Source organism: Marmota flaviventris, chromosome 15 (genome assembly GCF_047511675.1).
Source record: "Marmota flaviventris isolate mMarFla1 chromosome 15, mMarFla1.hap1, whole genome shotgun sequence".
Classification (NCBI taxonomy): Eukaryota; Metazoa; Chordata; class Mammalia; order Rodentia; family Sciuridae; genus Marmota; species Marmota flaviventris.
In genome coordinates this window covers 78,669,175-78,682,001 of record NC_092512.1, presented here as the reverse complement: position 1 = coordinate 78,682,001, position 12,827 = coordinate 78,669,175, and the positions used below count along the sequence as shown (strand labels likewise).

At 35.9% G+C, this 12,827-nt stretch overlaps 1 protein-coding gene across 5 annotated transcripts in view; it reads right to left on the bottom strand.

Moving 5' to 3' along the window:
* Positions 1 to 7,065: 7,065 nt before the first annotated feature.
* The window catches only part of Pcmtd1 (protein-L-isoaspartate (D-aspartate) O-methyltransferase domain containing 1), a 77,399-nt gene continuing 71,637 nt past the window's right edge, over positions 7,066 to 12,827 (bottom strand). For all 5 annotated transcript variants that reach the window (XM_071602375.1, XM_027932839.2, XM_027932836.2 and 2 more), the window contains one exon: positions 7,066 to 10,255. In XM_071602375.1, the coding sequence (XP_071458476.1) occupies positions 9,888 to 10,255 (368 nt within the window). In that variant the 3' untranslated portion in view covers positions 7,066 to 9,887. The remainder of the gene's footprint in view (positions 10,256 to 12,827) is intronic.

Below are 12,827 nucleotides of genomic sequence, written 5' to 3'. Positions count from 1 at the left end.
TGCTCCATCCGCGGCTGGACAGCAGCAGCTGCGGCAGCAATAGCAGTGGTGGTGGGGATAGTCGGGGCTGGGCTAAACCAGGCTTGGGAGCAGTGCCTGAAAGCAGCTCCCAGGGAAGAGGCACCCCCTGGCCAATCCAGAAGGAGAGAGATCACATTACGACGCTGAAGGCAGGGGGCGGCTCTAAGCAGAAATCAGACTCCCAAGGACAAGGGGGACTTGTGAGTGCAAGAGGCTCTGTAGGCAGTGTGATGCAAATAAAAACTTTTCCAAAGTTGCTTCCACTGCACTTTTTATGTAAGCCCCAGCCTCTTAGCCCCTAGCTGTCCTTTTGAAGTTCAGGTTGATTAATTATTTATTGAATCCAGGCAGAACAGTTTTCCTTCTTTTTATCTGATAACATTACCAAATCCTAAAAGGGCAGGCAGTTCTAATGAGTTGATCTAGGTGCACGAATTCCTACCTTACTGCAAACGGTGCTCTGAAAAACATGGTTTCCCTCCTTTTTCTATATTCTACCCCTAAACCCAACACATTTCACTCACGTAAGATTCAAACTGCCTACTTCAGATTTCTTCAATATTTAATGTTTAAAATTGTATGTTTGAAACCATGATCTTGTATACAGACAACTGGTGGACAAACATGTAACTATGTAAAGTAGTGCAGGTGCTGGCTGGAGAATGGCTTGTCATTGTCATGCATTTCCAGGAAGTGAGTGGGCCCCTCTTTGAGGATGTCTGGAAGAACAGGATTGATAGTTAAACACTTATACTCTGGGCATTCTGTTAAGCAGATATTAAAAAGGAGTGGGGGGAGTCTTGATTTGATTTTATCTTTAAAGAATTAAAGTTTTCCAACAAATCTCTTTTTAAGAATAGAAATACAAATTAAAACTTGTATGGTCGAACCCAGGTGATCAGACTGGGAATCCAATATAGTAAATGCAGAGTTCTGTCGAGTCTTATCAGTTTTAAGAGGAAAAAATAAATGCATCCTTCCACAATAGTCTTTTCAGGCTGTGTACATTCTACTGTAGGTGAATACTGCCCTCTTTTGGCAAAATGTTCACATCTACATGTGTGATGTTTGGGGGCTTAAAATACAAAAAGACTGAAAGAACCAAACTAATCTATGTGAACAGGATAACTTTTAAATAAACCTTAAGTATGCTTGGCATTTTTCATGTGTTTTATTGTCAAAGTATATCAAAAATTTTTAAAAAAAAAAGCAAATTCCTTTCAACTGTACTCATACAATTACTACGAGTACAATTACTACTTGTCAGTGTTGGATTTGGAAAATGTGAACCAGATGGCAGGTTAGTGCCTTACAATTTCAGCTCAAAAATATAATAAATATTATCTGTACTCAAAAGGTCTTCTTCCAGAAGGATAGATTAAAATCTTTCTAATTTAGAAGCCTATGTTAACATTGAACTGGGGGGAAAAGAACACTGATTACTGACTTTGAGTACAGGGCTTCGGAAGGGTAAGAACAAGCATCACACCATTACGTGGCCCTTCAGATAGTACCTTAGGACAACTCTCACCAAAAACAACTAAATGTGTTAGATAAAATATTTAACACGTTTTTGAAAATGCATTTATGTGCCATGATTTAGTTAGCAAGGTGTTTACAAAAGTCCAAAAATGAAGTGAAATGGGAAGCCCATAAGGCTGGTTCAGTTTGAGGTTATTTGCATAACTAAGTGAAATTAACTTTGGGACTGGAATAGGAGAGGTACTAGGATAGAAACCCCTCTACTAAGCAGGGAGTCTCACCTGGAAAAATCTGTATAGCCCCAGAGCTCTATCTTAAAAATAAACTGGGAACACTTCCCACCCTTGGCCTTGGCCTTGGCCTTGCCCACCCACCTACTCACCCTGACAACACAAGAAAAACTGCCTATTTCAAGGCTTGACAGTGGGGAGGCAGCAAGTAAAATCTCCCTGGAGCTGTCATAACTCCAAAGTAGCCTTCTAGTGCAGTTCTAGATCATCCCACTCCACCTGAGTGGTCCAGAAGACCTAACTAAAAATGTAAAGAGTCCCATGGTCAAAGCTGTACAACACAAACTCAGTCAAAACCCACAAACTACAAAAGTTGTAAGTGCTAACCATGGAAACATCATGAGCAGAATTTACACCTGGAATCACACAAGGAATACAAAACAATTAAGTTCCATATGTTTACGTAAGGAGACAAATAGATGAGGATGGTGGGTACATGAAGTGAAGAGGATAATCCAATGAAATGAGCCTATTGTACTGACTCCCCACATGCTTACTTTGCCAAAAAGCAATCTGCCTGCAGGCCTTCTGTCCTGGGTGGACAGGAAATATCACATTTCTCAACAGACTGAGGCAAGCAGCTGAAGGTCTGGCAGTCAATGTAGGTAATGAATGATGGGGGTTGAGAAGAGGAGGGCTGGTTATCAAAGAAAAGAGAATGAGTTGCTAATAGCTAACCTTTTCCCTGCACAAGGAATTGCTAAGGATTACCCCAAGCTGCTCCTTCTGGACCTTAGACAAGTACAGAGAAGAAAAGGTGGGAGGTTTGGGAGTCTATAAAAGAGCAAGACACACTCATTCCTGAGTGCAACCACCTCTGGGCCCTCTTTTCTCCAAAGAAGTCTGCTATCCCTGCATTTCTCTCTTTTTAAATGAAACTTACTTTCTATGCGTTTCTTGGGTGTTTAATCTTCAAAACCAGGGGAATGAAGACCAATTCCTGACTGGTATCATTTAGAGAACTGAACACATTAATAAAAACAACCCAGCTGATCTTTAAAAAAAAGCAGAACTAGAAAACAAAACAGATAGTAAAACTCACTTAAAGGGTTTACCAGCAAATTTCAAACAACCTTAAAAGAGAATTGGTGCCAGGTATTGTGTACACAATCATAATCCCAGGGATCCAGGAAGCTGAGGCAGGAGGATTACAAATTCAGACAACTTGGTGAGGCCCTAAGCAACCTAGTGAGACTCTCTCTTAAAATAAAAAATAAAAAAAAGGTTAGGGATATGGCTTACTGGTAAAGTGGCCCTGGGTTCAATCCCTCATGCCAAAAATACATAAATACATAAAAGAGAACTGATGATCCATGAATATATCTGAAGAAATGATCTAAAATTCAACGCAGAGAGGAAATGTCAAGATAGTATTTGTAAGGGGGAAAAAAGGTAGCCAAGAATCTCCAGAATTGACAAAAGAGAACAACTCAACACAGCTACAAGACATGTAAATAGCAGGTAGGAAAAATGAAAAGATTCACACGCAGGCACATTATATGAAACTACAAAGGATTAACGATGCAAAGACAAGAATGTTAAGACATCTTTAAAGCAGATACACATGACAGATGACCCCCAAAAGGAAAGACCATCAGTTGACTTAATAACTACAGTGGAAGACAAAATATAGAGAAATCACAAATCCTTTAGAGGAAATGCTGCCAATCTAAAATCTTAAACAATGGACATAGTTTTTAAATGATTTTTTTTTCTGTCAGACAAAACTAAGAGTTTGCAACCATAGTCCTTTACTAACAGAAACTCAAAAGGTCATACCCTTGGGAAAAGGAAATTAGGATGGTCTAAGAGGAGGGAAGAAATAATGAGCAAAAACAGGTGCAAATGGGAGTATATCTAATCTAACATTGGTTAGATAAACAGTAGCAATGGTATGCTATACAGCTTCACATTTTAGAAGTAAAACATGCCAGCACATCATTTTGAGGTGATGGCCTCAGAGTTAGTGTCCTATTACTTAAGGTGATTAAATTAAGTGAATACATTAAAATGTTGTGTAATCACTAATAGCAGGAGGGAAAGTATAACTTCAAAATAAAAATAGAAAAAAAATGAAGAAATAATAATCCAAAGAATATAGAAAAGAAATATAGTAGGCATATAGCTCAACAATTCATTTGATAGTAATATTTAAAGTGAATGTCAATAGAAAGCATCAAGTAAGATTGTACAAATAAATTTTTAAGAAACTCAGCTATCTCTTGTTTATATGAAACATCATCTAAAACATAAGCAACAACAAAAGCTGAAAATAAAATAGTGTACTAGGTATCATTTTGCTATGCCAAGTAGGCACACGCACAAAAATGTACGTAAGTCATATTAGATTTGAACAATACAATTTAAAAATGCACTCAATTGACATTAATAGAACATGACAGTGGGCTGGGTATGTGGCTCAGTAGTGGAGTGTTTGCCTGGCATGCATGAAGTTGAGGGTTTGATCACCAGCACCACAAAAAAACAAAAACCACGACAAAAAAATGACACTGAAAAATTGAAGTACATTTTTAGACCCATCAAGCCATTTATATAAAAAAATTACCATAAGGTTAATAAAACAAGAAATAAGGTTGTTCTTGTTTAAGACATCTATTTAGCACTGTCCTGAAAGTCCCAAACACATCAGGTAAAATAAAAAATCCCCCCCCAAAAAAACAACACAAAACTGTCTAAAATTTAAAGATATGAGTCTCTGTGTAGAAAACCTAGAAAAGTCACAAGAGACAAGGATATAAATATTGTACAAAAATCAATAAAAAGTCTAAAATACCATTTTAATAAACAGAACACAAGAATAGCAATAAACCTAACGAAAGATGACAGACCTTAGAGCCAAATTGTGTTAACTATTTTTAATAAGACCCCAAAGGAATACCATATTCATGTATTCATATCATAAGCTTGGCAAGAGGGGCACAATCTGACCTTTAAATTCAATATTATTCCAAGGTAATCCCAAAAATGTTGTGTACATGTGTAATCTGAAAAGCTGTTCATAAAATTACATGAAAGTCTACTGGTTCAAGAATAACCGAGAAATGCCTGGAACATAAGTTGAAGAGACTTAGCTTAGTATATCAAGAATTAGGGTAAATCTATAGTAAATAAAACTGTGTGGTTTAGCAGAGGGATATATAAACTAATAAAATAAAAAAGAAAGCTATATACGAACACAAATACATGAAAACTTAATTTGTGATCAAGTTACCACTGTAGATCACAGGAGAGGAAAAAGTCTTTAAAAATTGGTCATGAAACAATTGATCAAACAAGTGAAAAAAAAAATAATCAAACTGGACCATATTTCTGACCAAAGATCAATATCCCAGGTATATTGTGGATTCAAATGTGAAAGGAAAAAAAAATCATAAAAACTTCTGCAAGAAAATATATAATATTTTCACGATCTTTGTATTGAAGGTGTAAAAAGATGAATTTGAAACTTAAAACTGAAAATGGCACCAACAGGGGGAACTGTAAAATGAAGTTCTCTGAAAAAGCTGCATGTCTTATTAAAAGCTCCTGCAGACTACTTGACCCTGCCTAAGCAGAACCCTGCAGACACAGGTAATGTCGTAACTTGAGAGACTATTATCTCAGGCTATCTCAGACCCTTTGATAGCCACTTACCTTCACTTCTGCATCAGGTGTAACCTTCTGATGACTATTATGTAACTTCTCAGAATGTGTCACTAAGCTTAGCAGACCTCTAGCCTGCAGCAAGCCTAAAGCTAAGACGGTGTAACATCTGAAACCTAACAGAAGAGAGATCCCCCCTTGCCATAAGCCCACCTACCTGATGCTCCCACACTTGATCACCAAATGCACTGATTTATGACTTTGATTCTGTGATTATCATAAATCACATAACCTCTTCCACAGTGGTACATGCCATTCAGGGTAACTTGAGTCCATGGTCACTCGTATTTGGCTCAGAATAAACCATATTTCCAACACACATAACTGACAATGGAATAATACCAAGGCTACAAATAGAACTCCTATAAGTTAGTCTTTAAAAAGAAACTACCCATGAAAAAAACGTATAAGACTTGACTGACAAAGTTTTCCTTTTTCAGAAAGGAAACCTAAAATCAAAACAATACTTGAAATTATTTAAAAAATAAAAACTCATTACCTAATAAGTAACAAAGTCCCTGTAAGATATTTCACACTACTCAACAGGCAAAAAATTATAGTGTATATAGGTGAGGATGTGGTATAACCAAAAAATCTAAACATAGCTGGATAGAACATACATTGTTCATTATTTTGGAAAACAAATCTGTACCATCTGGGTAAAAGTGAATATAAGTATGTTCTATAATCTAGTAGTAATTCTATCCCTAGATGTACAACCTACGAAAAAACTCTCACAGCCACTATACATGTAGAATGTTCATAGTAAACTATTTGCAGGAACAAAAAAATGTCCATCATAGAATAAATTATGAACTGTTAGTGTAACACAACTGCATACAACATAAATTAACCTCAGAAAAGTAGCAAGGAGTGAATAAGAGAGCCACAGAAGAATATATACATACAGTATGAATATAGCCACGTATGAAGCCAAATAATATACAGGTTGTGTAAATACAAGCCAGTGGCAAAATAACAGCAAAAAGCAAGGTCAGAAAAAACAGAGTTACCCTGAGGGATAAATCTCATTTAATCCCTGAGAAGGGAGGGATTGAGATTGGGAAGGGGCACACAGACGTTGGTTATGCTAATAGTCCAACCTTACAGTATGTACACATGCACCTACACTGAACTTATTCCTGGTACTTTACATGTATTTTATAAAAAGACTTTATATATATGAGTATTTTATTAAAATAATTTTTATAAAACTACATCTTTAGCTGGACATGGTGGCTCACGCCTGTAAACCCAGCAGCTTGGGAGGCAGAGGCAGGAGGATAGAGCTCAAAGCCAGCCAAAGCAAAAGCGAGGTGCTAAGAAACTCAGTGAGACCCTGTCTCTAAATACAATACAAAATAGGGCTGGGTACATGGCTCAGTGGGTTGAGTGCCCTTGAGTTTAATCCCTGTTACCCTGCCACCCACTACCAAAAAAAAAAACTACATCCTTCAGAGCTGGCAATAGGCACAAAGAAGTTTGAACAAAGATGTTCAAACACGGACCACCATAAACCATAATTCACCTACATCCACAGGTATATTGAGATCATCTAAATTCATAAGTTTTTTAAAAAGAAAGAAAGAAATGCCAGGCCACTAGAAAATGATGCTTAATTATATGTGATTTTTTATTTAAAATGACTTTCCAAGTCTTCCAATGATTCAACAGGCTTTGTTTCAATTTTATTATCTCAAACAGCTAGAAATCAATATGCTTTTTGTATTTTATTATAATCACTATGTATGCTATTTTAGTTTTTTTCATTAATATCAGAACCACATGTATCAACCAGTAAGCAGTACAGATTTAAATTAGCTTCTCAGTAGTTATGGTATCATTGCCAGATTCTTGGGATTTCGCTAATGCTGAATACTATTTCAAGCCCTTTCTCCAACTAGCTATATAACTAGCAAAACATGCCACCACTCTAGGCCTACTTTCTCATTTGCAAAATCAAATGCCTCATTTATCTATCTATAAAATTCCATGATATTCCCCATCACATTCATTTTCTATTTCATCTTCATTTGCTACTTCTCTACTGATAAAAGCATAATTTTCTATAATCAAGTAAATATGAATTCATTAAAAACACAAACCCAAAATATTCTTATTCCAATATATTTGCATAATAGATAAGAAGGCTCTCACTTGAATTTTCATATTTTATTTCTACCTCTTTATTTAAAGTCAACGATAAAAGTCATACCTGTAAAATAAATGCATTTAAGAACACAAAAGATACAGTTCAATGACAAAAAAAATAAGCAGTGATCATGAAAATCTACTATACATTTTGCTAAGGTCAACAGAATGAAAGACAATATGAAAATGTCCATCTTCAAATATATCCTTAACAAAAATTTTACCAAATGGGTAAGAGCATCAACAACAACAAAAAAAATGTGTATTTTTACGCATCTGGCACCAGCTCAAATAACAATTTTTTTAAAAAATGGGAGTAGGGAATTAGACAAGATGAAAACTCTTCCTAGGTTTTCTAGATAAAAATATGTGGGTACCAGGAATTCATGATTAAACTTCTGAAACAACTCAAGAATTAAATGAATATTTGTAACAGATAACAAAAGCATAAAACTGATTCTTTTTCTTAGAAATGAGATGGGGAATTTCTTAATAAAAGTTTAATAATTATCTAAGAAAAAATTTAGAGTCCCCCATTCCATTTCCCAGCCATGAGTATAAAACGAATACCTTCCAAGAAATTTTCTTTCACATTACTAAAATGATTGGGGGCAATTTTGTGTCTAGATCATTTCAAACAATTGCTTGTTATTGTTTTTGTGGTTCTGAGCACAGAACCCAGGGCTTCACACATGCTAGTCAAGGGGTCCACCACTGAGTTAGGTACCCACCCCAAACAAGTGTTTTAGATATGTGGAATTACTACAGCTAAGATTTTTGAAAACAATATTTGAATCTTAGTAAAGAGATAACAGTCTTTCACTATACAATGATTTGAGTTTCCATAAGAAAATCTGAGCAACTGTTTTAATATGATGCTGGTGGTAATAAATGGCAATTTCAAATTTTTCCCTTTAAAAAATACATGATCCATGTTAACACTAAGTAGTAAATATATTACATTGTACATTTTAACAAGGAATGAGTGTTTCCAAGCCTTAAGAGGAAAAAAAAATCCTAATAACGACATTAATTACCTGTTTTGTCACTGATACACTATGTAGCTTAAGTATGCAACATTAAGCAAAAATGAATATATAATTTTACCAAAGAAACAGAAAAATATGGGAAGAAGTTGAATGCACATGGTGTAGGTCCCAAAGATTACACTATGATTCTGAACCAGATTTTTAACACAAATGTGTCTACATACAAGTTCTGTGAATATTTCTTACACTAGAAAGATCCAAAGCAAATATAGGCAAGTTTATCCCTATCTTGTAAAGTTAAATATACAGATAGGCTAGAAGTCCCATTTGCTAAAGTGCATCAGCTGACCACATCTGCTCTGGCCCTGCTATTCGGAGCTATCTGAGAAAGTGGTGATCACTCGTGCTTATTTATTCACTCTTTTCTCTATGCTATTATAGTCAGAGAGGATGATAGATTTTTTTTTTAAAACCAAATACTTTGTACAGTGAACTACAGAAAAACAATCCTAAATATACTACCTTTGAAAATTCTGAGTTAAGATAACCTCATTATTTTTAAATACTGAAAATGTAAAGGGTCCATACAAATTGAGTTGTATTAAGTATATACGTTCTACTTTAATATTCACTTGCTGTGCTCTTAAAATCTCTATAAGAGAAGCAGGTATTTTCCCCATGTCTTTTGGCAATAAATTCAAAAGTAAAAGCTGCAGGGCTGTAAAATTTCATGAAATTTGTGGGTTTTTTAAAGCTAAATTACTCAATATCTTGTATTATTATTGCACTCATATATTGCCCGGAACATATCTACAGCAACTCAGCAACAGTGATTGCAACAAAAGTAAGGTAAATAGGTCTACAAAGCATTTGATTTCCTTATTAGATAAGAAAGTTTTCATAGAGGAAATGCAAACAACTGCAATTCAAATCAGATTATATATGCTTAACAATTACTTATATAAAATTAAATCTAACCCTCACCTCTACAAATCTGTAGGGAATCAGAAAGGGACTTATATTACACAAAGTCTTGACTATTGCTGCATTCCTCTTTGAAATCACTGAGTTAAAACAGCATTTTCCCAAGATTTAAAGAAAAATAGATTTTTATAAAAGAGTTTCTTTTTCATCACTGAATACATCATCTTTGTTACTAAGAGAAACAAGTTATATTTTTTTCCACTATGATTCACTCTGATGAAACAAATAATTCTTTCTTTTAACTCCTAATAAACGCTACATTTTCAAGACTAAAGGAATCATCAGTAGGCATTCTTTTTGATATAAGTTATTTGTCTCTAAAATATGTCAAGTAAGCTTTCAAAGACTCAGGGAGGGGCAGCTTCATGATTTTTTCCCTCAGTAAATTCTGTGGTGGCTCCTCTGGCTTCATGGCTTCATTATGATCTTTCTCATCCTCTTCTTTGTTATCTTCTTCCATTTTTTCATCCTCCTCACTGTCTAAAGGCTGAGGAATGAGCTGATTACCCACAAACACATAAGTGTTGATTCTCTGTTTAACTCGCTTTCTTTTCCTCTTAGGTGGAGCCCTTTGAGGAATCCCCTTGGCCTGCATCTCATCATTTATGAAATTTCTAAGTGTGCGCCGAATGTAAATACGAGCCAAGTCCTGTAGATTCCTGACAGCACAGGGAGCTAAAAACAAACAAAAAGCACAAAAAAGAAAACATTATACATTTGTTAATTTCTACATAGAACACATTTTTCTAGCAAATTTTAGAAAAAGCAAAAACTATTAAAACTGAGTTTCGGGGTACGTATTACATTCTAGGTACAAGGAAAGTGGCAATGGAGAGAGGTTAAAAGCATGAGGGTATGTGGTGTTGCCATGTGTATACATAAAGGTCCTCTGAAAGGATAAACAAAAGGTTAGAAACAGGGTAAGTGAGAACAAAGTGATAAAGTGACAAGAACAGGAAAGAGACTTTACCCATGGTGACATTTGTATCACATGAAAAGGACCAACTGGTCACAAAACTCAAAAGCAGCATTTGAATAGTTGCCTCTGTCTGTACTATAAAGCTATCACACTCACATAAGCTTCTACCTTCTGTGAATCACCAAGTAGACCTACTCCATGGCAAGGAGATGTTATGCTGTGAATAACATTAGCAGCTCAAACACCACAGACAGTTTTTAAGTTACTGATTTTTACGTCATACAGTTGGTACAATCTCATGTCTGCTTCACTCCTATCTCCCTTAGTACACATACTCTTCTAGAGAATGAATATTTTAGCCTGTTCCCAGTACTTTAGAGAAATAAATTTTCTATGCCCCACTTGAAACTGGTGTCTCCTACTTTCCAACCTTATGGAAACAAAACTATTACCAAGGATCCTTCTCCAAAGTCTAAAAATAAATAAAACATAATCCTGGGGCTGGGAAAACATAATCCCGGGGATGGGGTTGTAGCTCTAGAGCACTTGCCTCACATGTGTGAGGCACTGGGTTCAATCCTCAGCACCACATAAGAATAAATAAATAAAGATACTCGGTCCATCCACCAAAACTAGACAGTGGCAGAAGCAGGATTTGAACTCGGATTCATTTACATTGTTTCAACCTCCATTTCATATAGTAGTGGGCAGGTCCAGACTAGTAGTGTAAATCAGTTTCTAGCTGAACATGCTGAGTGTGATGCTTTGGAATTATTTGTATTTCAGGTTTCATAGAGAGTTGGAAAAAGAGCTAAAGAGAAGTTTATAATGGGTAGTAGAGGTATGTGCTACAAGATCTTTGAATTACCCTTTAAAGTCTCTTACCACAAAGTTCAATTTAAAAAAAAATTCTTATTTACTACTTCACAGTGTGTCTGATAGAGTATAAATCTGACCACTTCCCCCCACCAAATTCCATTTTATAAAAAAAAAAATTTTTTTAAAAACCATAATCCTGTTCATTTCAGCAGCATTACAAACCATTTACTTTCATTATCTCTTCATTCTTGGTACTCTTTTCTGGACACCCTTTTTCTGAACTTTTTGGTTCTAAAGTCTAAAATTCTGCCTATTTTAGATATTGCCATCTTTCCCTTAACCTGTGAGCTCCAGAAGAGAGGAATTATAACTGTCAGCTTCCCATGTTCTCCTCAAGGACCTGTAGGTTTTGGGTCCTGCATAGCGTGTCACCCTGCCCAGGGATCACAATGTACTTCCTGTTTTTCTCACTAACCACAGTGGTCAGATTTACATTCTATCATCTATCAGATACACTGTGAAGTAGTAAATAAGAATTTTTTTTTAATTGAACTTTGTGATACGAGACTTTAAAAGGTAATTCCAAGATCTTGTAGCACACACCTACTGTCCATTATAAACCTCTCTTTAGCTCTTTTTCCAACCCTCTATGAAACCTGAAATGCAAATAATTCCAAAGCATCACATTGAGCATATTCAGCTGGAAACTGGTCTGGACCTGCCCACTACTATATGGAATGGAGATTGAAAAAACATAAACGAATCCGAGTTCAAATCCTGCTTCTGCCACTGCCTACTTTTGTGAATGTGGTCATTCCTTTTATGTTAAAATGTGTAAAATCAGCCTGCTTTGCTACCCTTCTACAATTGTTGACTGTTATTCAATATTCACTCAATATATATTTGTTAAACTATAGGCCAAAACTTAAGAACTCCTCTAGACACAGTGAGTGACTTAGACAAGAAAAGTCCTGGCATTTGTGGTGCTTACATAGATGGGGAGGAGATAGGTAAATAGAAAATAATTGCAGCGGAGAAAGGGGAACACCACGTAATTTGGTGGGGGGCAGCAATCATATAATATAAAGTTACTTAGGGGAATGGTTACGTTTGACCAAGTGGTCATGATGGTCTCACTTGGGGAGGTTATGTCTGAGCCAGGATCTTAAAGAGATGAGGAACAGCCATGTAAATAGCAAAGACCTAATAGGTACATGAGCATAGCAGGTTGAAGGACTGAAAGGAGGCTACTGTAGATGAGGTTTGGAATTCAATCAAAAACAAACAAAAAAATTGGTCTACTAGTACAGGGTGAGTCTGAGAGATGGAAGTTTGGAGCAGGACATCTGCTAGAACACTTGGGTAATCAACATACATGACCAAACACTGACAGACCAGTAGCAGCAGAGTTGGAAAGAAATGGAAATGGATAAATTTCAGATGTATTTTGAAGATAGGATAGAGATAGAGATTGGTTGTCAGAGACGACAGGGGAGGAGCATCAACTAA